The 24,845-nt window shown below is 42.3% G+C and overlaps 1 protein-coding gene across 6 annotated transcripts in view; it reads left to right on the top strand.

Annotated features, from left to right (window-relative positions):
• Nucleotides 1–24,845, top strand: part of PTPN2 (protein tyrosine phosphatase non-receptor type 2) — a 145,234-nt gene that overhangs the window by 29,811 nt on the left and 90,578 nt on the right. For 4 of the 6 annotated variants that reach the window (XM_033934134.1, XM_033934136.1, XM_033934132.1 and 1 more), the window contains exon 3: nt 8,492–8,592. The exons of the other annotated variants lie outside the window; for them this stretch is intronic. In XM_033934134.1, the coding sequence (XP_033790025.1) occupies nt 8,492–8,592 (101 nt within the window). The remainder of the gene's footprint in view (nt 1–8,491; nt 8,593–24,845) is intronic. 6 annotated transcript variants of the gene reach the window in all.

Genomic DNA, 24,845 nt, shown 5'->3' with positions numbered 1-24,845 from the left:
AGTAATGAGCAACAGTGTTATGATAAATGGTATTCTAAAGAAAGAGTTGCCAGTAGAGTATCAGAGTGAGACCTGGAATGCTTTCCTAATAGAATGGTGTGGGATAAATTAAGGATCCCTATATAGCCAGAGAATAGAATCGGAACAAACCATAAATGACTTACACCCCTCCTATGTTTTATTTTGAAGTGTGTAACCTGTACAGAGCAGCAGGTACAACAGAGGCAAAGAGAACTCTTAACTGGGTAGGCTGATGATCATGTTGGCCTTTTTATCTTCTACTGTTTCTTAAGTTACTATCGGTACACAGTCATTGTCCTGTGCTTACTGTTGGACCTGAGTTCATTTTTTCTCTTTCGTGTTTGGCACTAAATGGTGTGTGTGTGTTTCCCCTCTTGCTCTCACATTCACAGTGTGTAGAATTCCCCCCAGAATACTTCATGGGGAGGAGACTGCATGGAACTGAAAAGGTGGCTTTGTATCTTAATCAGATGGCTTCTGAAAATTCATGTGTGCGCTATACTAACTGGCTCGCCCTTATCTTCACACTCAAGCTCAAACTTAATTCAGAAAAAACAAAATTTTTCATTGCTTCACCACACCCGCTTGACACCAAAACACTACTACGCATCCAATAAACTTAGTTATCCTATTCAATCTACTATGAAGATACTGGGTATAACTCTGGATCAATGCCTAACCATGAAAGACCAGGTGGACTCCTTAATCAGAAAGGGTTTTTTCACTCTCTGGAAACTTAGATCCATCAAATCATATTTTGATACGCCAGCATTCAGAATCCTCGTACAATCATAAGAACATAAGCAGTGCCTCCGCCGGGTCAGACCACAGGTCCATCCTGCCCAGCAGTCCGCTCCCGCGGCGGCCCAAACAGGTCACGACCTGTCTGTATCATCAGAAGGGGCTCCCTTGCCACCTTGGTTTCTCATTTAAGTCCTGTCTTCCTATCGAAGTCCTAACCCTCCGGTCTTGCACCTGCACGACCTGGTTTGGTTTCTATACTCATTACCTGGTTAGCTTTCTATACTTGTGTTACATCCCAGCTCCTCCTTCAGTATCCCATGATCCCTTTATCCTTCAGGAATCCGTCCAATCCCTGTTTGAATCCCTGTACCGTACTCTGCCTGATCACTTCCTCCGGTAGCGCATTCCAAGTGTCCACGACCCTTTGGGTGAAAAAAAACTTCCTTGCGTTTGTTTTGAACCTATCTCCCCTCAGTTTCTCCGAATGCCCCCTCGTATTTGCTGTCCCCTTCAGTCTGAAGAATTTGTCCCTATCCACCCTCTCTATGCCCCTCATGATCTTGAAGGTCTCTATCATATCTCCCCTGAGCCTCCTTTTTTCCAGAGAGAAGAGCCCCAGCCTATCCAACCTCTCGGCGTATGGGCAGTGTTCCAGCCCTTTTACCATTTTCGTTGCTCTCCTTTGGACTCTCTCAAGTACCGCCATGTCCTTCTTGAGGTGCGGCGACCAATACTGAACGCAGTATTCCAGATGTGGACGCACCATCGCTCGATACAATGGCATGATGACTTCCCGTGTTCTGGTTGTTATGCCCTTCTTTATGATGCCAAGCATCCTGTTGGCTTTTTTCGAGGCTGCTGCGCACTGTGCAGATGGCTTCAGTGATCCCTCGTCCTAAGTCAACTTGATTACTGTAACATCGCCTATTTAGGAATTTCTCAAAAGAATATGTGACGTTTACAATTAATGCAAAATGCAGCGGTCAGACTAATCTTCGGACTAAAGAAATTAGATCAGGTGACACCTTACTACTGGCAGTTGCACTGGCTGCCGATGGAAGCACGTGTAAAGTTTAAGTTCGCTTGCCTCTGCTTTAAAGTACTATATGGACTAGCCCCTAAATACATAACTGACCTTTTCTCCTTCTCAGCCAACAGACACAAGAGAAGCTCACACTCGAACTTCGTTTCCCCCCCAAGTTAGAGGATGTAAACTGAAAAAACACCATGAACACCTTCTTTCACATCAGGCAGCAGCATTATGGGGTAAAGATCTAGAACAATTGCTATTGCCCACTACTTATAAGGAATTCAGGAAACGCCTAAAAACATATCTGTTCCTGAAATATTTACACAGCTGACCCGTACTTCTCTTTCTCCTCAATACGGTTCTCCTGACCTATTAACCACTTTCCTTCACCTCTTAAGTTCATTCAGTTTGTAACGTCTTTTAATCTTTTGTAAATCGCACAGAATTTCACAGTACTGCGGTATATAAACTGTTATTATTATTATTAGTATTATTAACTCTGTCAAAGTATTCTCAGAGATAAGACCTTCATGAAACTTCTGAGGAACAGAAGCAATGAAATAGGACAGTGTTAAGATAAGAGCCAATGACCAAGACTAATTGGTTGGTTTTTCCAGTGGCCCACATGTAAATAGTGTAGTACCTCAAGGATCTGAATTGCACACTGTAGTGTTTAAATTTCACTAAATATATATATTTCATTTTCTTTGAGGGGCGTTCAATAATTTATGTACCTCAGTAGGAAAGAAGAGTTTTCCAAATTTTTTGTCATTTTTCAATATATTCCTCTGATAGCTCCATACATTTCATCCACTTTTTCTATAATGACTTAATCCCTTTTTTAAAAAAATATCATGTTTATTGAGACAAGAGACAGCCGGATAGCAATAGCCATCCACAATACAACAAGGCTTACAGGGTATCAAGCAGTGACAGGTCAGTACATGGAGCAGGAATGCTCACAAATATACAAGTATACATGGTAAAGCGCAAAACCCCGGCATGTACAAAACGAAATATGTGAACAGCTCACAACCCAACAGCCCCCGTCCCTTTTTGAAAGAGAACAAACAACCAGAATCCCCAAACGAACAGAACAAACCACAACCAAACATGTCACAATCAAGCCATACGGAGCATGCCCATGCACTACAGGACACAGCCATACATTAGCACACTCACAAGTACATACACACAGTCCCACACACTCTTTAGGTCAGAAGGTGCAGTAACAATAGAAGTACCGTATTTTCACGCATATAACGCGCGCGTTATACATGATTTTACAAACCGAGCATAACCATGCGCGTTATACAAATTTTTTTTTACATAGTTTCCCCCCTGACGTCCAATTCATCCCCCAGCCCTGAAAGCCTGATGCCCCACCCTGAAGGACCGCTCGCACCCCCCCCGATGTCCGATTCATCCCCCAGCCCCCCCCTGCACGGAGAAGCATCCTACCGTTGGTTCCCGATGCCAGTGAGCCCTGCTGCTTCCTCTGCCTGCGGTCCCGCCCCTTCTCTGAGCCCTGCGCTGCTTCCTCTGCCGCGGTCCCGCCCTTTCTCTGAAGTTATGGCATTCTCACCCTCTAGTGTTGGGTGTTTTTTTGGGGGGGGAGGACTACAACAATTCTTTGGAAGAACAGACAGTTCACATATTTTAAGAGTTTTAAGGCCAAAATCTGTTCATTTTTATTGTAATTCTAGGATATGGGTTCAGTTGTTTTTCCACTGAAAATGGTGTTAAGCCTCCAGCTCAAATCCCATCCCAACATTGTAACCTCCTCCATTAAAGTCTAATATTAATATACATAATATACAGTATCCATTAAAGTCTCTGCTCTATAAAGCTTTCACAACACGACGACAAGGATAACGATTACATTGCAAGGCATCCACAATCCGTGCAACCTCTTTTTTCATACCTATATATAACAGCAACTTATTGCAATCTAGCCCTTCAATGGTAGCAGCCCTAAGGATCCGTTTTAACAGCATTTCTAGGTTGTCTCCCTTCTCATTATGTGTTTTCTGTGGTGATTACATGTAGGATCCCAGTCCATCCTATTCAGGTTCCTCTTCATTGGAAAACATTAACAGATGCCTTCGGGTATGCATGAGCAGTTTACTGGCCCAGTTTTCACTCTCAGCATTATTGAAGTCTACAAGTAGAATCTCTCCATATCACTTTGTTGAACCTTCGCTGTCTTTCACACCTTTCAAGATTGTCTCCTGACCCAACTAATTCTAATCATCATAGCACTAGTATAGACATCTACTATATACCGTATTTTCACGTAGATAATGCGCACCCGTGTAAAACACACACACGGGTATAGCGCGCGGAAAACACAAATTTATGTACAGAAATTTTTATATACCGCGCACACCCGTATACCGCGCATGCTGCCTGACTCTCCCGTCGCCGCCCGACTCTCCTTTCGCCCGCCCCGACTCTCCTCTGGCCACCCCCAACTCTCCTTTCGCCCGCCCCGACTCTCCTCTCCCCCTTGAAGTCCTGTCCCCACCCTGAAAGCCTGATGCCCCCCCCCGACGTCCGATGCACTCCCACCCGCACCCCCACCCTGAAGGACCGCTTGCACCCCCACAGCCTCCCGACCCCCCCCATCATGTAGAAGCTCCTACCGGTGTCCTGCTGCTTTCTCTTGGCGGTCCCGGCCCTTCCGTGAGCTCTGCGCCTGCGCTGCTTCCTCTTCCAGCGGTTCGCCCTTTCTCTAACGTCAAGCCCTCTTGCCCGACCATGTGCCCAAGGCCCCGCCCCCAGGAGGGACCTAAGGCTCCCGGGCCTATTCTGATTGGCCAAGGCGCCTTAGGCCCCACCAGTAGGCGGAGCTTTGGGACGGATGGGCCAATCCGGCCTCATTCCGTCGTTGGCTGCCTGCCGGACAGGCGGGTTTGGCTCCCGTCTGTCCGGCCAACTACACAAAGGTACGGGGAAGGGGGGTGGGGGTGTCGTGGGGGTCGGCCAGGGGGGTCGCGGGTCGGCTGGGGGGGCGGTCGGAGGTTCTTGGGGGGGGTGGTCATTGGGGGGAGGGGGGTTTGGGCTCCCTACTGGCCCGATATTGTCGGGGAGTTGGGGAGTCGGCGGGGCAAGAGGGCTTGAGCTCCCTCTTGCCCCGATCATGTCGGTGGTGCCGCGGTTGGCTGGGGCAAGAGGGCTTGAGTTCCCTCTTGACTCGATCATGTCGGGGAGTCGGCGGGGCAAGAGGGCTTGACGTTAGAGAAAGGGTGAACCGCCGGAAGAGGAAGCAGCGCAGGGCTCACAGAAGGGCCGGGACCGCCAAGAGGAAGCAGCAGGACACCGGTAGGAGCTTCTACATGATAGGGGGGGGGTTGGGAGGCTGTGGGGGTGCGAGCGGTCCTTCAGGGTGCGGGTGGGAGTACGTGCAAGCGGTCCTTTGGGGTGGGGGTGCGGGTGCGTGCGAGCGGTCCTTCGGGGTGGGGGTGCGAGCGGTCCTGTGTGGGGGGGGGGTGAATCGGACGTCGGGGGGGGGAACTATGTAAAAAAAATTTTGTACAACGCGCTCACTCGTATAACGTGCAAGGTTATGCGCGGTTTGTAAAAACACGTATAACGCACGCGTTATATGTGAGAAAATACGGTAATTAACCAAAGGCATTCAGGCTCTCCTCCTCTATAACAGAAGGCGATAACAGTTCTCTTCTTAGGAGCACCCTCAGCATCCTTCCCCTGAATAAATTTACCTAACAGGATAACAGAATGCTCTAATAGACATTTTCAACAGATTTCTTCAACCTTAGGAGTGGTGACTCAGTTCATCTCTACTCTGCCAAATCTACTTGGCTTGAGGATCTCCACAATTATATATATTCCCATCTATCAATAGTCATAAACTTTAGCACTTCTGCTCCCGTCTCCGCTCTCCTCAGCGTCTGTAATCAGATGAATTTCTTCCAGACAGCACAAACAGGTTCCTCCAGGTGTTCCCTCTATATATTTGGAAATTTTTTTCCAAGTTTCCGCAACATCCAACCACAATGAATGAGGCAACTCTGATTACGTTTTCTTCTTCAACTCGACATATAGGGTTAGGGATTCAGAACCCAATGTGAAAGGAAGGAGTTGAAAGCTTTTTACTGGGCCTTGTACACTGCCAGTGACTGAGCCCGCCGTAGGGATTCGTGCAGCTTGTTCCAAGCATATGGCATAGCAAGGCAGAAAGGACAAAGTCTGGAGTTGGCAGTTGAAGAGAAGGGCTTACTAGCTGAGTGGAGCTCATGTGGGGGAGGGGGGAATCATAGGGGGAGATAAGTGTAGGGAAATAGTGAGGAGCAGCTGAGTGAGTGCATTTGTAGGTCAGTAAGAGGAGTTTGAATTGCATTACTTGTTTCTGTCTCTCTCTAAAAAAAAAAAAGAGACAACACACACACTTAATTACGTGTTAATCTCAAGTTTATCCATAGACTTTGACCAACATATCTGTTCCTTTTTCGATTCATGAAAGGGCTCAAGATATCAAACACAAGTGCATATGTATTCACATGCATGTACACCTGTGCACATTAACTAGGTAAATGTGCAAATGAGAGAGGTGCATGCACACATAAAGAATTCAGTGAACTATGCACTTCATGCTTTCTCTATTTGTCTGTGTTCATATGAAATTCCTGTTTCCTGAAAGTTTCTGCAGTCCTTATATCCTATGGCAGATTTCCTTTATTGTTGATTTTCCCATTCTAGTTTGAAAAAAAACAATTGTTCTTGCAAATTGGTATCATAACAATATTTTTACTCTGGATGCATCAAGTCTGAGCTTGGGGAGTCCATAAGAACATAAGAATAGCCTTAATGGGTCAGACCAATGTAGCAACATTCCATGCTACCGATCCAGGGCAAGCAGTGGCTTCCCCCATGTCTTTCTCAATAACAGACTATGGACTTTTCCTCCTGGAAATTGTCCAAACCTTTCTTAAAACCAGCTACGCTATCTGCTGCCAATGCGTTCCAGAGCTTAACTATTCTCTGAGTGAAAAAAATGTCCTCCAATTGGTTTTAAAAGTATTACTCTGTAACTTCGAGTGTCCCCCCCTAGTCTTTGTAAATCTTGATGCAGTAAAAAAATCGATTCACTTGTACCCATTATACACCATACAGAATTTGGTAGACTTCAATCATATCTCCCCTCAGCCATCTCTTTTCATAAGAACAAAAGAATAGCCTTACTGGGTCAAACCAATGGTCCACCAAGCCCAGTAGCCCATTCTCACGGTGGCAAATAGGGTCACTAGTACCTGGCCAAAACCCAAAAAGTAGCAGCATTCCATGCTACCGTTTTGATTGTTCAGTGGTTAACTTTGAGGCATCTTGTATGACTTATGGAGTTTTATATTTTGATGTATGTGTGGGTTTGGCCAGTTGTGGCCTGAATTTATATTTGTCGCTGATGCGACATGTATGTTATATGTAATTTGATTTGATATGTAAGTATGCAATTTGATATAGTGTGTCCTTGAAGTGTTTTGTAAGACAAATGTAAATGTTTTAATTTGTATGTTAATATGTAACTTGCCCTGGATAAGGGCAGGTGAGAAATAAACAAACAAACATGTTTGTTAAATTTTCAGATCAGAATGGACTTGTTCTAGATTAGTTGCTTGCTTGTTTTGAAACTAACTGTAGGGGGCAGCAGAGCCCTCTGTGAAGTAGGAGGGATTTGGAAAAAATCCGGAATGGATTCCTTCAGCAAGGCTCACAAGTAATGGGATATGACCCGCTCGTCCAGAATGACACACCTATCTACTAGAAAAGATATTAGCAAGGTAAGAACCTAATCTTTTAAGAAGTTGTTTGTAGTTACTATATCAAGTGGGCAAGCTTAAAATTAACATTTACAGGAGTTGAAGAGCATTTTAGCCAACTCTTTCAAGGCTTCAATGGAGGACTTGGGTGGGGGCATGCATTGGAGATCATTGCCTTAGGCAGTGTCTTTGGGGCACTGTGTGCCAGTCCAGGGAGGAAAAGATCAGATTTAGAATTGAATCAAGATCCTTTGCATGAAAGTCACAGCACTACTATTAATTTACAGGGCTGGCCCAAGGATTTTGTTTATTACAGGAGTGAGCTAGAGAGGTAGCTATATAAGTTAATGCTTCTCAGCCTAGTCCTCAGGGCACACCAGCCAGTTGGGTTTTCAGGATATTCATAATGAATTTGCACAAGAGAGATTTGCATGCTAAGAAGGCAGTGCATGCAAACTTGATGTACATATTCATTGTGAATATTGCAAAAATCTCACTGGCTGGGTGTGCCCTGAAGATTGATTGAGAAGTGCTGGTCTAGGGCACAAAATCTTGTGGGGTGGAGAAATAGTAAAGGAAACTATAGGCTGGCAGTGGATGAAAATCCATGAAGATTGTTATGCTTTCCCTCTATTTGGGCTAGGGGGGGTGAAGCAGAAAGATGATAAGAATTCCTTGTGGAAAACAAAGAAGCAGGGATCTTTTTGGACCAGATGGGCGGGGAAGAATATATTTTACTTGCCATGGGTGTTAAGTGCTTGATTATGGGATTGACTTTGTCTATTCAAATATGAGTATTGAGAAACATAAATATCTGAGTTTTGCAAGAAATTGAGATGCTGTCTGTTAAATTGGATTCTGTGTCGCACAATAGTTTTCATCTCTAGTATAACATCTGTCTTACTTCCATTTTCAGTTGATCATAATCGTGTTAAACTGCAAAATATGGAAAATGATTATATTAATGCCAGCTTAGTTGTGCTAGAAGAAGCCCAAAGAAGTTACATTTTAACCCAGGTAAGTACCTTGATACTGAGAGGCACTTTGTATAATATGGGGTACAGACAATCAGAAAAACACAATACATCGCATTTGCTTAAAAAGATTAAAGAATATTAGCACTTAATGTTCATGAATGGTATGTTGGGTATAAGTACTAGTTTGCCACTAAACAGAATTATGTAAATTTAGTGTACAGTTTGCTTAGCACATAAATGCAAGGCATTTTCAGGGGGAAGCTCATGGTAGGTCCCATGTTCATATAAACATAAGCTATAGGATCTTCATTTGCCCTCATTTTTCTATCTAGTCTGCCTAACAAAACACAATACTTGCTTGTCTGGAATATGAAGCCTGGACCCACCTTTTTGAGAGAGCCTTCAACTCATAATCTTATTTCCCTCTACTCTCTACTCACCATCCTAGCCAGCAGTTTAACCATCTGTAACTGAAATCTTATTTGTCTTGATTGTTTAGATTGTAAGCTCATTTGAGCAGGGACTCTCCTTTGTGACTCTGTATAGCAGTGCGTAAGTAGCACTCTAGAAATAATTAATAGTAGTAGTAGTAGTAGTGTCGCTCACAAACATATTTGAACAGAATCGGCTCCAGCACCAATCCTTGAAGCACTTCACTGCTCACCTTTCCTTCCACCGAGTGAACCACCACCCTCTGGCATCTGTCCGTCAACCAGTTTCCAATCCAGTTCACCACTTTGTGTTCTAACTTAAGCCCGTCAAGTTTATTCAAGAGCTTCCTATGAGGAACTGTGTCAAAGGCTTTGCTGAAATCTAAGTAAATTAGTGCATGTCCTTGATCCAGTTCTCTGGTTTCCCAGTCAAAGAATTCAATCAAATTAATTTGGCATGACTTGCCTTTAGTAAAACCACATTGCCTTGGATCTTGTAACCCATTGTATTCTAGGAAATTCACTGTCCTTTTTTTCAGCAACACTTCCATTTTTCCAGTAACTGAAGTGAGGCTTACAGACCTGTAGTTTCCCATTTCTTCTCTGTAATCACTTTTGTGAAGAGGGACCATATCCTCTCGTCCACCTTCAATTTTTCAAGTTGTTCATAAACACTTTCTTTGTGAACAATGTGGTATCCACTCTATTCTCATGTGTAACTTTGCCAGCCAGTAGCGGTCCTTCTCTAGATTTTCTTCTGTGAACACAAAACAGAAATATTTGTTTAGCATGTTTGCTTTTTCCTCATAATTCTCCACATAACGATTCATAGCTTCTTTCAGTCTCACAATCTCATTATTTATCTTCCTCTTTTCACTAATAAACCTAAAAAATGTTGTCTCCCGATTTTACATTTCTAGCCATTTGCTCTTCAGCTTGCACCAGACATATCTCTCTCATGGCTTCTTTCAGTTTCATCCATCATTCCTTTGTGCTCCTCCTCTTGAGCGGTTTGTTGGTTTGTTTTTTTATAGTTCATGAATGCCAACTCCTTTGCTTTTATTTTCTCTGCCACTTGTTTGGAGAACCAAATCTGTTTTCTCTTGTTTTAATTTATTTTCCTCATATAAAGGTCTGTAGCCATTTCTCTTTTTTTTTGCTCCTTTCAGCTTGGACCATTGTTTTTCCACTCCTTATTTCCTCCCTGCGATCAGATCAATCTTCAGGTATTTCCCCATTTTACTAAAGTCTGCACATTTTGAAATCCAAGACTTGGGAGTTTTGTGTGGCTGTCCTCTACTTTAGCTGTTATATCAAACCAAACTGTTTGATTATCGCTACCACTCAGGTGGGCACTCGCTTAGACATTAGAGACATTTTCCCCATTTTTGAGCACCAGATCCAGTATTGCTTTTTCCCTCGTGGGTTCCATTGCCATTTGTCTGAGCAGAGCACTTTGAAAGACATCCACGATCCTTCTATTTCTTTCTGATTCCACAGGCGGAACTTTCTAATCCAGCAGGTTGAAATCGCCCAGCAACAGCAACTTTTGTTTATCTGCAACCAGATCTTTATTAGTTTGCTGTGATTGAGTTTTGAGGTCTGCAGAAAACACCCATGTAGACAAAAGTTCCATCTTCCCCTTTGAAGCAATCCATATTGCTTCTTAATTTCCCCAGGCCCCCTGCATTTCAGTTGCTTGGAGATTGATGTTTTTCATAGAGAGCTACTCCTCAGTCTTTGACAATCTTCATCCTTCCTAAAATATTGCCTAGTATGTTTGCATCCCATCTTTGGTAATCACTGAACCATGTTTCTGTGATAGCAACAATATCCAAGAGTTGCCTCTAACGTCAGGATTTGCAGATCATAATTTTTGTGGTCATTGTTTTCAAGCTACCTTTCAGTAGCAATTCCATGTTTTGTGGAGATTTTTGTGTTGTTAAGAAGTGAATGGCTAATAATATTGTTTACATTGCTAATTTTTACTATTGTCACATCTTGTCTTTGGCTGGAAGTGACCACCAGAAGTGGCCTGCATACATATTCCACCTTCATCTTCTAATTTAAATGCCTAGAAACATATTGCCTGAATTTATCAGCAAGGATTCCTTTTTCTTCCATAGTAGGATGCAGCCCATTATTACAGTATAGTCTCTTGTATTTCCGTGTATTACTCCATACTCCTATGTACCTAAAGCCTTCTTGATGATGCTAGGCTTTGAGCCATCTATTGAAGTTTTCAGTATTTTGTTATCTTTCCTCTCCCTTTCCATAAATGGGCAGTAATTCTGAAAATTCTGAAAAACCTTTATAAAAGGTTTAACCCCTCCCTAGCTCTCAAAAAGCTTTCTGCACTGCAAGTGTGATATTGTTGGCCAGATCATTTGTTCCCAGGTGGATAACAGTATTGGATTTCTTTCTTCTCTAATTAGAGTCATTATCCCAGGACAAGCAGGCAGCATAATTTCACAAATGGGTGACGTCATTCACAGAGCCTGGAATGGACAGTGCAAAAGTGTACTGTCACTTAACTTGTTCAGAAGTCTTGAGTCTGCCTGTACTATGCCATACCTCTCCTTATGCACCCTAACATCTTTCTAGCTTTAACAGTCACCTTTTCAACCTGTTTGGCCACCTTAAGATCATCACATACAATCACACCCAAGCCAAGCTCTTCTGTTCACATAAGTTCTTCATCCCCTAAACTGTACTGTTCTCTCAGATTTTTGCAGCCCAAATGCAGGCCATCCGACGTTGGCTCGCAGGACCATCAGTTCATAGTCTTTCACGGAACTGTGAAGTTGTGTTTTTGGAGTGTCTCCAAATGCGTGATTTTTCTTCATATTTTTTGCCTTCCCACCCTCTTTTCTTCATTTTCTTCATCATTTTGTTTCCCTAGTGATTTAATTTAGTTTCCTCAAATTGTCTGGATAGGAACATCTGGAAGGAGTAGAAATGCAGTGGACAAAACTGAAAGGAATTATTGTAAGGATGATAGAACTTTTTGTGAGGCAAGTAAGTAAGAGGAAAGGAAGGCCACTTTGGTTCTCAAAAGCAGTAGCTGAGAAAGTAAGGAATAAGAGATTAGCTTTCATAAACTACAAAAGATCGCAGAAAGAAGACAGGAAAAATATCTGGAAATGTTAAGAGGCTGGTTGAGTAGTCAGGAAAGCAAAGATGCAAATAGAAGAAAAAATAGCTAATATATCTTTTTAAAAAATGCCTCATCTCCCCGTTTTATCATATCAGTGATAGGAAGAAGTGCTGAAGTGACATTGTGATACTCTAAAGGTGAAGGGGAGAAATATGTAGAAGCTGATAAAGAAAAGGCTGAATTGCAAAACAAATATTTTTGTTCTGTGTTCACAGCTGAAGCACCGGGAGCGGGACCGTAAAAGACAAATGCGAATAGGGATGGAGGAGTGGTAGACCCTGATCGATTTTAAGAGGGTTGTGTTCATGAAGAGCTAGCAAAATTAAAGGTAGGCAAAGTGATGGGGCCGGATGGTGTACATCCGAGGGTGCATGTAGGAACTTAGAGAAGTTCTGGTGGCTCCACTGACTGACCTTCTCGATGCTTCTCTAGAGTCGGGAGTGGCACCAGAGGACTGGTGAAGGGCGAATGTGGTCATTCTACACAAAAGTGGAAGTAAGAAAGAAGTAGGGAATTACAGGCCACCAAGTCTTACTTCTGTGGTAAGCAAATTAATAGAAACACTTTTAAAACAGAGAATACTGAAGTTTCTGGAATCCAGTGGATTTCAGAGCTTGTGGCAACATGGATTCACTAGAGGTAGGTCTTGTCAGACAAATCTGATCAATTTCTTTGACTAAGTGACCAGTGAATTGGATAGAGGGAATGCGCTAAATAAGGTGTATTTAGTGTTTTACACAGGCGCCTAAGAAATAAACTGAGTGCCCTCAGGATGGGTCTCAAAGAAACAGGCTAGGTCAGGAACTGGTTGATTGGAAGGCGACAGAGGGTAGTGGTCAATGGAGATCACTCTGAGGGAAAGGGATGTTACCAGTAGTGTGCTGCAAGGTTCTGTTCTTGGTCCTTTGGGTAAGATTTGCCCCTTGTGGATGATACCAAAATCTGCAAAAGAGTAGCTACCCCGTATGGTGTGAATAACATGAAGAAAGACTGAAGAATGGTCTGAAATTTGGCAGCTAAAGTTTAATGTTAAGAAATGCAAGGTCATGCATTTGGGCTGCCAAAACCCGAGGGAACGGTACAGTTTAGGGGGGTGAAGAACTTATGTGCATGACAGAAGAGCATGATTTGAGTGTGATTGTATGTGATGATCTTAAGGTGGCCAAACAGGTTGAAAAGGTGAACGTGAAAGCTAGAAAGATGCTAGGGTGCATAGGGGAGAGTCATGGCCTGTAGGAAAAAGGAGGTATTGATGCCCCAGTATAAGTCTCTGGTGAGACCTCATTTAGAATATTGTGTGCAATTCTGGAGACCGTGCTTTCAAAGAGATTTAAAAAAGATGGAGTCTGTCTAGAGGAAGGTGTGTGGTCTTCATCATAAGGCGAATGGGGACAGATTTTAAGATCTCAGTATGGAGGAAAGATGAGAGAGGAGAGATATAATAGAGACGTTTAAATGCACATGAGTTGAGTCTTTCATTTGAAAGGAAGCTCTAAAATGAGAGGGCATAGGATGAAGTTAAAAGGTGATTGGAGTAAACTAAGGAAATACTTCTTTTTACAGAAAAGGTGGTAGATGCATGGAACAGTCTCCTGGAAGAGGTGGTTGAGACAAAAACTATGTCTGAATTCAAGAAAGTGTGTGATAGGCACGTGGGATCTCTTAGAGAAAGTAATAATGGTTACTGTGGATGGAAAGACTGGATGGGCCATTTGGCCTTTATCTGCCATCACGTTTTTATGTTTCTATGAAATTCTGTTTATTAGAACATAAGAATTGCCAAACTGGCATCAAGCCCAGTATCCTGTTTCCAACAGTGGCTAACCCAGGTCCCAAACACTTAGCTAGATCCGAAGTAGCAAATCAAGATTCTATGCTGCTTATCCTAGTGGATTTCACCAAGCCATCTCAATAATGGACCATGAACTTTTCTTTTAGGAAATTATCCAAACCTTTTTTAAACCTTGCCACATTCTCTGGCAATGAATTCCAGAGTTTAATTACATGTTGTATGAAGAAATATATTCTCTGGTTTGTTTTAAATCTACTACTTAGTAGCTTCATCAAATGTCCCCTAGTCCTAGTATTTTTGGAAAGAGTGAACCACATGTACCCTTTCCACTCCACTCATTTTATAGACATCTATCATATCACCCACGAGCCATCTCTTCTTCATGCTGAAGAGCGCTTGCCGTTTTAGCCTTTCCCCTTGTATCATTTTTGTCGCCTTTCTCTGTACCTTTTCTAATTCCGCTATATCTTTTTTTGAGATATGGCGACCAGAACTGCACACAACAGTCATACCATAGAGTGATTCAAGGGCATTATTACATTTTCATTTTTGTTTTCCAATCCTTTCCTGATAATTCCTAACATTCTATTTTTTTCTTCATTTGGATCCTTTTTCTATTGAAATTCTATTTTATAAATATTTGTATTTTTTACTGTATTATTGTATTTCGCTGATTGTCAAGCTATTTTTAGTGTAAATTGCCTAGAACTTTTGGTTATGGCGGTATAAAAGAATAAAGTTATTATTATTATTTGCTTTCTTAGCAGCTGCAACACAATAAGCTGAGGGTTTCAAAGTATCCTCAACAATGACACCTAGATCCTTTTCCTGGGCAGTGACTCCTAGCACAGAACTCAACATCACACAGCTATAGTTTGGGTTCCTCTTTCCCACATGCATCACTTTGCTCTTGCTTACATTAAACGTCATCTGCCATTTTGACTTTCAGTCTCACAAGGTCCTCTTGCAATTTTTCACAGTCCTCTTGCAATTTAACAGCTTTGAACAATTTTGTGTCATCAGCAAATTTAATTATCTCACTAGTTATTCCCATCTCTAGATCATTGATAAATATGTTAAAAAGCAGCGGTCCTGGCACAGACCCCTGGGAACCCACTATTTAGTCGTCTCCTTTGAGAATATTGACCATTTAAACCCACTCTCTGTTTTCTGTCTTTCAACCAGTTCCTAATCCATAAAAGGACATTATCTCCTATCCCATGACTTTCTCAGAAATCTTTCATGAAGTACTTTGTCAAATACCTTGGAAAATCAATACACAATATCTAATCTAGCATTTGTGCATCACACATACCTGTACAAGCTCAAGGTGACTTACAGTGTAATGAGAAAAAAGGATATATATGACATGGTGGGGAACTGGAAGAAGGCGAGAAAAGATAGGAAATAGAGAGGGAGAAGCCTGGTCAATATCAAGAAAATTCTGAGTGTTCATGTAGAGTTAATTTGTTGACAAGAATTCAGTTATCAAATAGAAGGGTCTTCAGTTTCTTCCGAAATGAGGTGTGGTTGGGTTCCGTTCAGATTGTCTCTGCAAGGTTATTCTAGGTTTTGACTCCTAGGAAGATGAGCATGGAGTGGTATATACGCCGATATTTGAGGTTTTTTGTTGAGGGTAGGTTTAGTTGTATCTTATTAAGAGTTCTGCGAGAGGCTGCCCATGCCTCAGAGAAGAGTTTGATAAGAGGAGTGGCTGAGTTTCCGTAGAGTATGTGGTGTATAATACAAGATATTTTGAATTTTATCTGAGATGAGATGGGCAGCCAGTGAAGTTGCTTAAGGTAGGCAGAAATTGAGTAATATTTTTTCAGTTTGAATACGAGTCTTATAGCCATGTTTTGGATAAGCTGCATTTTGTGGACTAGGTTGGTGTTGATTCCCATATTGGCAGAGTTGCAGTAATCCAGTTGGGGTAGAATCATCATCTGTATGATGAGGGTGAAATGGTGTTGCTGAAAGTATGGTCTGATGACTTTTATCCACATGTTCATTCATCCCTTCAAAGAAATGCAATAGATTGGTAAGGCAAGATTTCCCTTGACTAAAACCATGTTGGCTTTCTCTCATTAATCGTTAATCCATGATTACGTATATCAGTGTTCTCCCCAGGGCTTTTAGATTTAATTTAGATTACCGCCCAGCTGTCATCTATCAGGAATCCTGCTGTTGCCACCGCTCAACATAAAAAAATTCCCCCAAAATACCATCTCTCACCGGCTTGGAGATGCGAACTCATGCTTCGGGGCTATAAGGTATGCTTGCCGGCTTCCCTCCTCTTCCCTCCGAAACCGGAAGTTACGTCCCGGGGAAGGGGGGGGGGGAAGAAGAGAAGGGAAGCATGAGTTTGCTACGGGCTAAGGCAGGAGACAGGCAGGAAACTGGTTAACGACGGATGGAAACTTACAACTTGCTTTGGGCCTCTCTCGCTGCCGGGTCCTGCCTACTTTCTGTTTCCGCGAAGGCAGAACCCGGCAACGAGGAAGGCCCGAAGCAAGTTGTAAGTTTTCATCCGTCGCTGACCTATGCCTAATGACGCAAAAAAAGTCACGGCGCAAGGGAAACATCCCCTTCTCTCGCTTGGAAACTTCACCGCAGCGCAGGATGCCTATGGTGCAAGACAGGACACTGAACAAATCAGACCTCGCACTCTCTACCACACTGTCCCACACCTACGTCGTAGCGAACAAGGAATCTCCGGGAGCTCGAGTAGGTGACGTCATTGTGCGAGGGGGGTTGCCGGTAGTAGGAAGTCAGGTGGACTGGTCTGGCCTTGTACTTATAGGGGTGTGAGTGACATATTACTCCATGATTGATATGACTGATTACTAGGTTTCAAAGGGCCAAAATTCATTTGTGGATATGTTTTGATATTATTTTATATTTAGTAATTTGTTACTGGAAAAAATGTGCAGGTACAGTAGTACTATGGTATTTTTTTTCCCCCCAGGATTTGAAGTTACTGTAAAGTTATTTAAAGTTTGTTTAGCTCTTGTTAGCATAGTAATTGTGAATCATTTCTAACCACAATTTGTATTTCTACTCAGTAAACAGGGATGTTCAAGATGCTGAGTGCACAAAAAAAAAAAAAAGAGGGAGAGAAAACTTAAAAAATGGTGAACTTGTGTCATATAAGAACATAAGAAATGCCTGCACCGGATCAGACCTGGGGTCCATCCAGTCCGGTGATCCGCACACGCGGAGGCTCAGCCAGGCGTACCCTGATGCATACATTAGTCACTCGTATCTCTCAATGCAAATTGCCTGTATGCAAAAACTTAAATAGCTATGTGTAGAAAATAGCTCAGTTTGCATCTTGGAGATAAGGATTTTTAAAACTGAAAATACAAAATTATGCCAAAATTTCTGGGATGCAGTCATTCGTCCCCTTTCCTCCCAGCAGGTCTACCATCTCTCCTCCCACACTAGGTCCAGTCAGTGGAATGCTTTTTTGTTTGGGGGGCCCAAAAGCACTGCCCAGGCTCCACCCCAGACCCAGCAGCCATACTAATAATAGTACTAATTTTAAATACCATTTCTTCCATTCATTTTTTACATACACACAATATAATCTTATTAATAATACATAATGGTAACCACAAAATTAAACTACACAAAGCACACTCTTTTACCCCTCCCCACCTTGCACAGCATTTCTTCCTCTCTCCTCCACAACCATGTGCTATGTCCACCATCTCTCTCTCATTCCTTCCCTTGCTGTAAAGGGAGTGAGGAAAGAAAGATAGAGGGATCCAGGATATATCGCTCCAACTCCTTCTACTGCCACATCCAACATTTCTCCCTCTCTCATCTCCCCCGGACTGTGTGCAGCATCTTTTACCCCTGTCCACCAGCCCCATGCCCAACGTTTCTCCTTCTATTACCCCTCTCCAGAACCATGCAACATCTCTTCCTCCATTCCCTCCACCACCAGGTCCAACATTCTTCCCTCTTGCATCTGTCCCACTGTTCCCTCTCCAACACCACATCCAACATTTCTTCCTCTCATCTTTCTCTACTTTACTCCTCTCCCACCAACATGTCCAACAATTCTCTTCATATGCCCAACATTCTCCTCTTTCTTCCTTTCCCCATGTACATCATTTCTTTCCCTCACACCCATGCTCAACAATTTTCCCTTTCTATTCCCTCCTCCACCTCAGCATCTCTTTCCTTCTATCCTTCCATGCTATGTCCCAAGTTCATGCCCCTTCCCTCCCTTCCTTCTGTATCCCAAGTTTGTGCCCCCTCCCTCCTTCCTTACTGACATTTTCTCTGCGTACAGTGTGCTTTGTGTTTTTTAAAATTTTATTGTTGGTAGATTATTTTGACTTGGTCATTTTAAAAGTAGCTCGCAAGCCAAAAAAGTGTGGGCACCCCTGCTGTAGAGCCATTTCTTATATGACTGGATGAACTATATTTATCTTTTTTTTGTTAGTTTAAATTCATGCAGAAATAAATGGCTAGATTGAACCTAATGACTTCATTAATGTCTTTCCCTTTTTTAAACCTCTATACCATTTGAAAGAGGGCAAATATCTAATTATTCCCTTCTAGAATTGGATACTTCTTAAATTTAGTAGAAATATTCTGGCACAAGTGTCAAACCTTAAAAAAGGAAATCATATTGAGCATTGGAAAATAATAATAAACTAATAAAAAATAGTACACATTTAGGGCTCCTTTTACTAAGTTGCGATAGTGGTTTTAGCATGCACTTAGCGCATGCAGAATTACCACGTGCACTAGATGCTAACGCCAGCATTGAGCTAGCTTTAGTTTTCCTGCTTAGCGCGGGGGTTTGTGTGCGCTAAAAATGCTAGCGCACCTTAGTAAAAGAGGGGGTTAATTTTCCCCATCCCACCCCACCCGGCTACTTTTTCATGCCACCCGGCTGGAAAAAATTTCTGGGGAGAACACTGAATATGCATGAAATAGATTTGCATCTCAAGGAGGCAGTGCATGCAAATCCATCTCATACATATTCATTCTGGATATCCTGAAAACCTGACCTGGCTCCGGTCCTCGAGGACCGGAATTGCCTACCCCTGGATTAGTCCAATAAAATGGTCTACCCCCCTTTCACTCAACTATCTTCTACACTAGGGGCCCCCAAAGTCCCTCCTTGAGGGCCGAATCCAATCAGGTTTTCAGGATTTCCCCAATGAATATGCATGAGATCTATGTGCATGCACTGCTTTCAATGCATATTCATTGGGGAAATCCTGAAAACCCGACTGGATTTGGCCCTCAAGGAGGAACTTTGGGGACCCCTGTTCTACACCTTCCCAAATCTAACTGATGTAATCTCGCTGTCCTTACAGTATCTCTTCTTGTTGTATACTGTTTTGAACTGAAAAGGTATGACGGGATATAAATAAAGCTATTATTATTATTTTCCTATTTGTTTTATTTCTATTTGTTAATTTGTAAAGTGGTGATTGTTATTTATCGGTTTTTTCAAATTTACATCTACTGTCTTTATATTTTGCACAGTATTAGGGCACATGTGTCACTGTTTCTGTGGTGTTGCATTATATGCAGAGTCTGGTTTCTAGGTGGTTCAGTTTAATTTTTGTCTACATATTTCTATTTTTAGTTTGTGATTATTCCATATTGGGTGAGGGTGTTTGTGTTCTGTGTGTATGAAAAGGACATGATTTTCTGTTAGCATTGACTGTACAAGATGAATTGACTGTGCAAGATCTGGCTTGTTTAGTTTTACAATGTGTGTGTTGGTGTTCTAGTGCTAACTGTAGTATTTAAGATGCTGCCCTTTCCTAGGTGCACCCTTGTTGTGTGACTCATGGATTATTACTAAAAATAACTTTTTTTATATAAAAGAGGAAAAATTTTTTTTTATAGAAGAGGGGGTTGTTAAATATGATCAGCACTGACTGTCGTATATACTAGGTACGCCACTGGATTTAATAACCCTATTCTAACCACCAAATATCCCCGTCCCTTCCCACCCGGCTACTTTTTCATGCCACCCGGCTGGAAAAACTTTCTAGGGAGAACACTGTATATGTTCTGTCGTTTTGTTCTTTATAATAGTCTCTACCATTTTGCCCTGCACCAATGTCAGACTCACCAGTCTATACTTTCCCAGATCACCTCTGGAACCCTCTTAAAAAATTGGCCACCCTCCAGTCTTCGCTACTATGCTGGATGTTAAAGAAAAATTACAAATTACCAATAGCTTTGCAAGTTCATTTTTCAATTCTGTTAGCACTCTGGGATGTATACAATCTGGTCCAGGCGATTTGCTACTGTTCAGTTTGTCAAATTGACCCAATACATCATCCAATGTTGCAGAGATTTCTGAGTTTCTCTGATTCATCAGAATTGAATACAGTTTCTGGCACCAGTATCTCCCCCACATCTTCCTCAGTGAACACCAAGGCAAAGAATTCATTTAATCTCTCAGTTATGTCCTTGTCTTCCCTGAGAGCCTTTTTTATCCCTCGTCTAGCGGTCCAACTGATTCTCTTCCAGGCTTCTTGCTTTTAATATACCTAAAAAAAATTTTTTTTACAGTGTGTTTTTGCTTAAAGCGCAATCTTCTTTTCAAGATTTCTCTTTGCCTTCCTTATTAGTGCCTTGCATTTGACTTGACATTCCTTGTGCTGTTTATAATTATTTTCAGTCGGATCCTTCTTCCACCTTTCTGAAGGATTCTCTCTTCAGTCTAATAGCTTTCTTCACCTTGCTCATTAACCACACCGGCTGCTGTTTTGGTCTTCCTTCTTCCTTTTTTAATACATGAAATATATGTAGTCTGGGCTTCAAGGATGGAATTTTTAAATAACATCAACGCTTGACGCCTGATGTATATTTTTGACCTTTGCAGCTGCACCTTTTACGTTTCTTTTTTACCATTCTCTTCATATTGTTATAGTCTACTTTTTAAAAGTTAAGTTCTGTTGTATTGGATTTTCTGTGTAAACTTATTCCAGGGATTATATCAAATCTGATCATGTGATCACTGTTATCAAGTGGCCCCAGCACCATTACCTCCCTCACTAATTCAGGTGCTCCACTAAAAATTAGATCTAGAATTGCTTCATCTCTTGTCTGTTCCTGAACCAGCTGCTCCATAAAGCAGTCCTTGATTTCATCAAGGAATTTTATCTCCCTAGCATGCCCTACAATTCACTACCCTACATTCTTCCTTGGTCACTCTGGCCACCAGAGATCACTCCAGTCTCCACAGTCCCTCTGATTGCCACCAGGTCCTCTTCTACCCTCACGGAACTTCTGGGTCTTCTGGCTGCTTTGGTACCATTACCAATCTCTCTGCTGGTTGCCACCAGTCCCTGCACTGGTCACTTGCCAGTCATCAGTCAAGGGTCTAGTTCTTCTGTTTGCTTCCAGTACCATTACCAGACTCTCTGCTGGTTGCCACTGGTCACTCGCCGGTCATTCGACAGTCACCATTAGTCTCTGACATCAAATTCCTGGCTGCTTCCCTCTGGGTCTTCTGGCCTCTTCCTCTGGTTCCTCCACCAGTCACTTTCCAGTTACCTTCAGCCAGGATACCACTAGTATCCTGGTCCCCCATAGACCCTCCTCTCACCGGTCACTCCCTGTGGACTCTCCTGCTAACAGTCTCTCCCTAAGGACTTTCTCGATCACTTAGACACTCTCTACCAGTCACAGCTGATCGTCAAGCTTGAGCTCCCTCCGGTTACTCCAAGTTGTACCGGGCAAAGCTGGTCAAGGGTAGGCTTATCAAGGGTTAGGCTTTTGCCAGCATTCCTCCTAAGCTAGAGAATGACATGGTGACCTTTTCCTGTGTCAAACTGTGGTAAATCTGCAGGAATGGAGAAACTGTGCTGTTGGTTTACTGTAGGAACAGGAGCAAGTCCTTATACTGCACCGCAGGAACGGTAAAAAGTCTTGTTCTCGCAGTAAAAATAAAATTGGGCCCTGGTCAAACTCAACATCTCCTCCCTAACTCCCCTCATGCCTATTTTACCTTCAGGAGCCAGAGCCTCAGCCAAGTGCCACAAAGAACTACATCAAAGCCTTCCTTTTAATGACGAGTCCCTCCTAGATATAACTTCTGGTTTCACGAAACCAGAAGTTACATCAAGGAAGGACTCGTCAGTAGAAAAAAGCCTCTGAAGATTATTCTTTGTGGTGCATGGCTGAGGCTCATGAAGGTAAAATAGGCAAGAAAGGAGTGTAGGGAGGAAGGAATAGGAACCTGAGTGGAGGTGATGGAGGTGCTGTAAGGCTGCATTGGTGCCGATTTACCATCTTCAGTTATAAAGAACAGAGGCAGTACAAAGCCATGTCTGACTACAGTAAACAGCAGCTTCCCTTCAGCCCCGAGTTAACATTTCGGTTCTGCCCTTTGTGAGGATCCTGCCTTACCCAATGATGTGTAAAGTCTCTACTTTGCCTGTGACAGAATTTGCTCTCACTTCCAGAAGACAGGCATGATATGATGCTGGATGAAATTATATAGGAATAAACAGGGGAAAATAAAACCACAAACACAAATATGCGAAAAACAGAGTGGAATTGTCCAGATCAGAGTGATGTGCACAAATCGAGTGTCCTTCAACTCATCTGATAGTCTTTATAGTCTTTATTCATCCAATGACTCAATAATTCATCCAATGACTCAATGACTCGACATGTACATGTTTCGGCCAAACTTGCCTGCCTCAGGAGTCTTTAGAGCCTTCAGCAGTAATATCAAATAATGTAATGTCTGAAAATGCTTCTTTTCTAGCAGCAGGATGCTCGGTACGTTTCCTGGCTTCAAGTACTGGTCTACAAGCTTTTACTCGGTAACAACTTTTAGAGTGAAAGCATTTTCAGACATTGTGTTATTTGACATTACTGTTGAATGCTCTTAAGACTCCTGATATCGCCAGAATATGTCCAGATATATTTAGATGTTAAATTACTTAAAAACCTGACGCCTCAGCCCCACCACTCCTCCGCATTGTTTGATTCAAGAAAGCGGGAAGTTTTAATGTGGGAGCTTCATCATCGGCTGTCTGGTTTATTACAGTTTTCACTTATTTCTTTGTTTTACTATTCATTTATAAAGAATCAGTGTTTTAAAACTTTTCAATTCTTCAATTCTTAATTTAGTGATATAAACTCATAATATAGGCTCATAGTGTGAACTTTAAGAGTTATTTATATACTCATCTCAGTGTCAACCCAGGGAGTCAGACCCGACATGTTTCACACGAATGTGTTTTATCAAGGGTCTCCCAAGGGCGCCGCTGTCATCCGACTCCACTTATTTCATGAGGAAAAAGACTTAAGACTCCTGAGGCAGGCCTATTTGGCTGTAACATGTACATGTTGAATTATTGAGTCATTGGATGAATAAAGACATTTATGCTATCAGATGAGTTGAAGGACACTCAATTTGTTCACCTCACTCTGATTTGGACAATTCCACTCTGTTTTTCACGGATTAAATTATATAACATGATCTTTTCTTTGCACATCAGGTTTGTGTTGATTCAGTTTCCGACTCCCGAAGAAGGTGCTACTTCTCTACTGGTGCTGTTCAGCTAAAATTATATCCACTAACTCACCATCACCTTGCAGATACATAAAGCTATATCAATGCTCCCTCACTCTGGCTTAATTTGTATTTAAATATAGCTCTCACTTTTCTCAGTAATAGCTCTAAGCCACCTGTCTATAAAACGATCTCCTGGGACAAAACTCAAAGCTAAACAGTGCCAGACACTACAATCTTTCAAAAAAATGTGTCCTTTGAGAATTCGAAAGATGTAAAAGGTTTAATGAAGCAATCAAGTCTCTATTGATTTATGCTTGGATGGTTTGAAAAGCAAAATGGAAGCCTGCAATTTGTGAAAGGGTCACAGGAAAGAGAAAATAGAGACACTTATGAAAAGGAGAGGATTAAAAACTATTTTTTTGTCCCTCTAAAAAGTCTTTTTTTTGTTCCATGAGGAAAAGTCTTCCTCAGGTAGGAAGTCTAATCTGGGATGATGGAATCCCAATTTTCCTTCTGTTTCCCTTTACTCCTGAATCTTGTTCCCCTTTACTCCTGAATCTGGGGAGAAGTATTTCCCAGCTCTGTGCTTATTGCTTATCTCAAGGAGCTGAGGAGGGGAAAACCCTGATCTTGTACATGCTGCTTCTCTCCTGGATATGGGGATAGGATTCCCTTGCTTGGCACTCACTACTTCTCTCCTGCAGCCCAGAATACACATCCCTTAGCTGTAGGGGTTCCCAGTCGCCCATTAACACATGATTGACATAACTGCACATCCTGAATGAAGAAAGGGAACAGTGAGCTCTATATAGATAGAGATAGTAAAACCTAAAAATAAGTAATGTATCAGAAAGCACTAACCATATCTTCTCTGCCTTTATCAGCTCTCTACTGCTAAGTATTTCATACCTTCCTTAAATTCTAGGTATACTAGAGCAGTGTTTTTCAACCTTTTTTGGGCAAAGGCACACTTGTTTCATGAAAAAAATCACGAGGCACACCACCATTAGAAAATGTTAAAAAATTTAACTCTGTGCCTATATTGACTATATATAAAGTAATTCTCTTGAATAGGAATCAAATAAACACAAAGAAAGTATTTTATAATGCTGCCACCGCCAACAACACCGTTGGCGGCGGTGGCACTCAAGTGGCTAAAGAGCCGCAGTTTGCCGGCCTAGGGACAACACTGGAGGGTGGCCAGCTGTGCACCCCCTTGGGACGTAAACCCGGGGTGGGGCAGTCCGCGTCCCCCCCCCCACCCTGGTATGCCACTATCTGTACCTCCCTCCCTCCCTATGACCAAAAATTCTCCTTTCTTCTATTCCCCGTGTACACAACCATCTCTTTCCCTCCCTTCCTCTCTCTAAAGTCCATGCCTTCTGTGTCCAAA

The sequence above is a fragment of the Geotrypetes seraphini genome, chromosome 2, assembly GCF_902459505.1.
Source record: "Geotrypetes seraphini chromosome 2, aGeoSer1.1, whole genome shotgun sequence".
Lineage (NCBI taxonomy): Eukaryota > Metazoa > Chordata > Amphibia > Gymnophiona > Dermophiidae > Geotrypetes > Geotrypetes seraphini.
The sequence above is the reverse complement of the archived record's forward strand: the minus strand, read 5'-3'. Positions and strand labels throughout refer to the sequence as shown.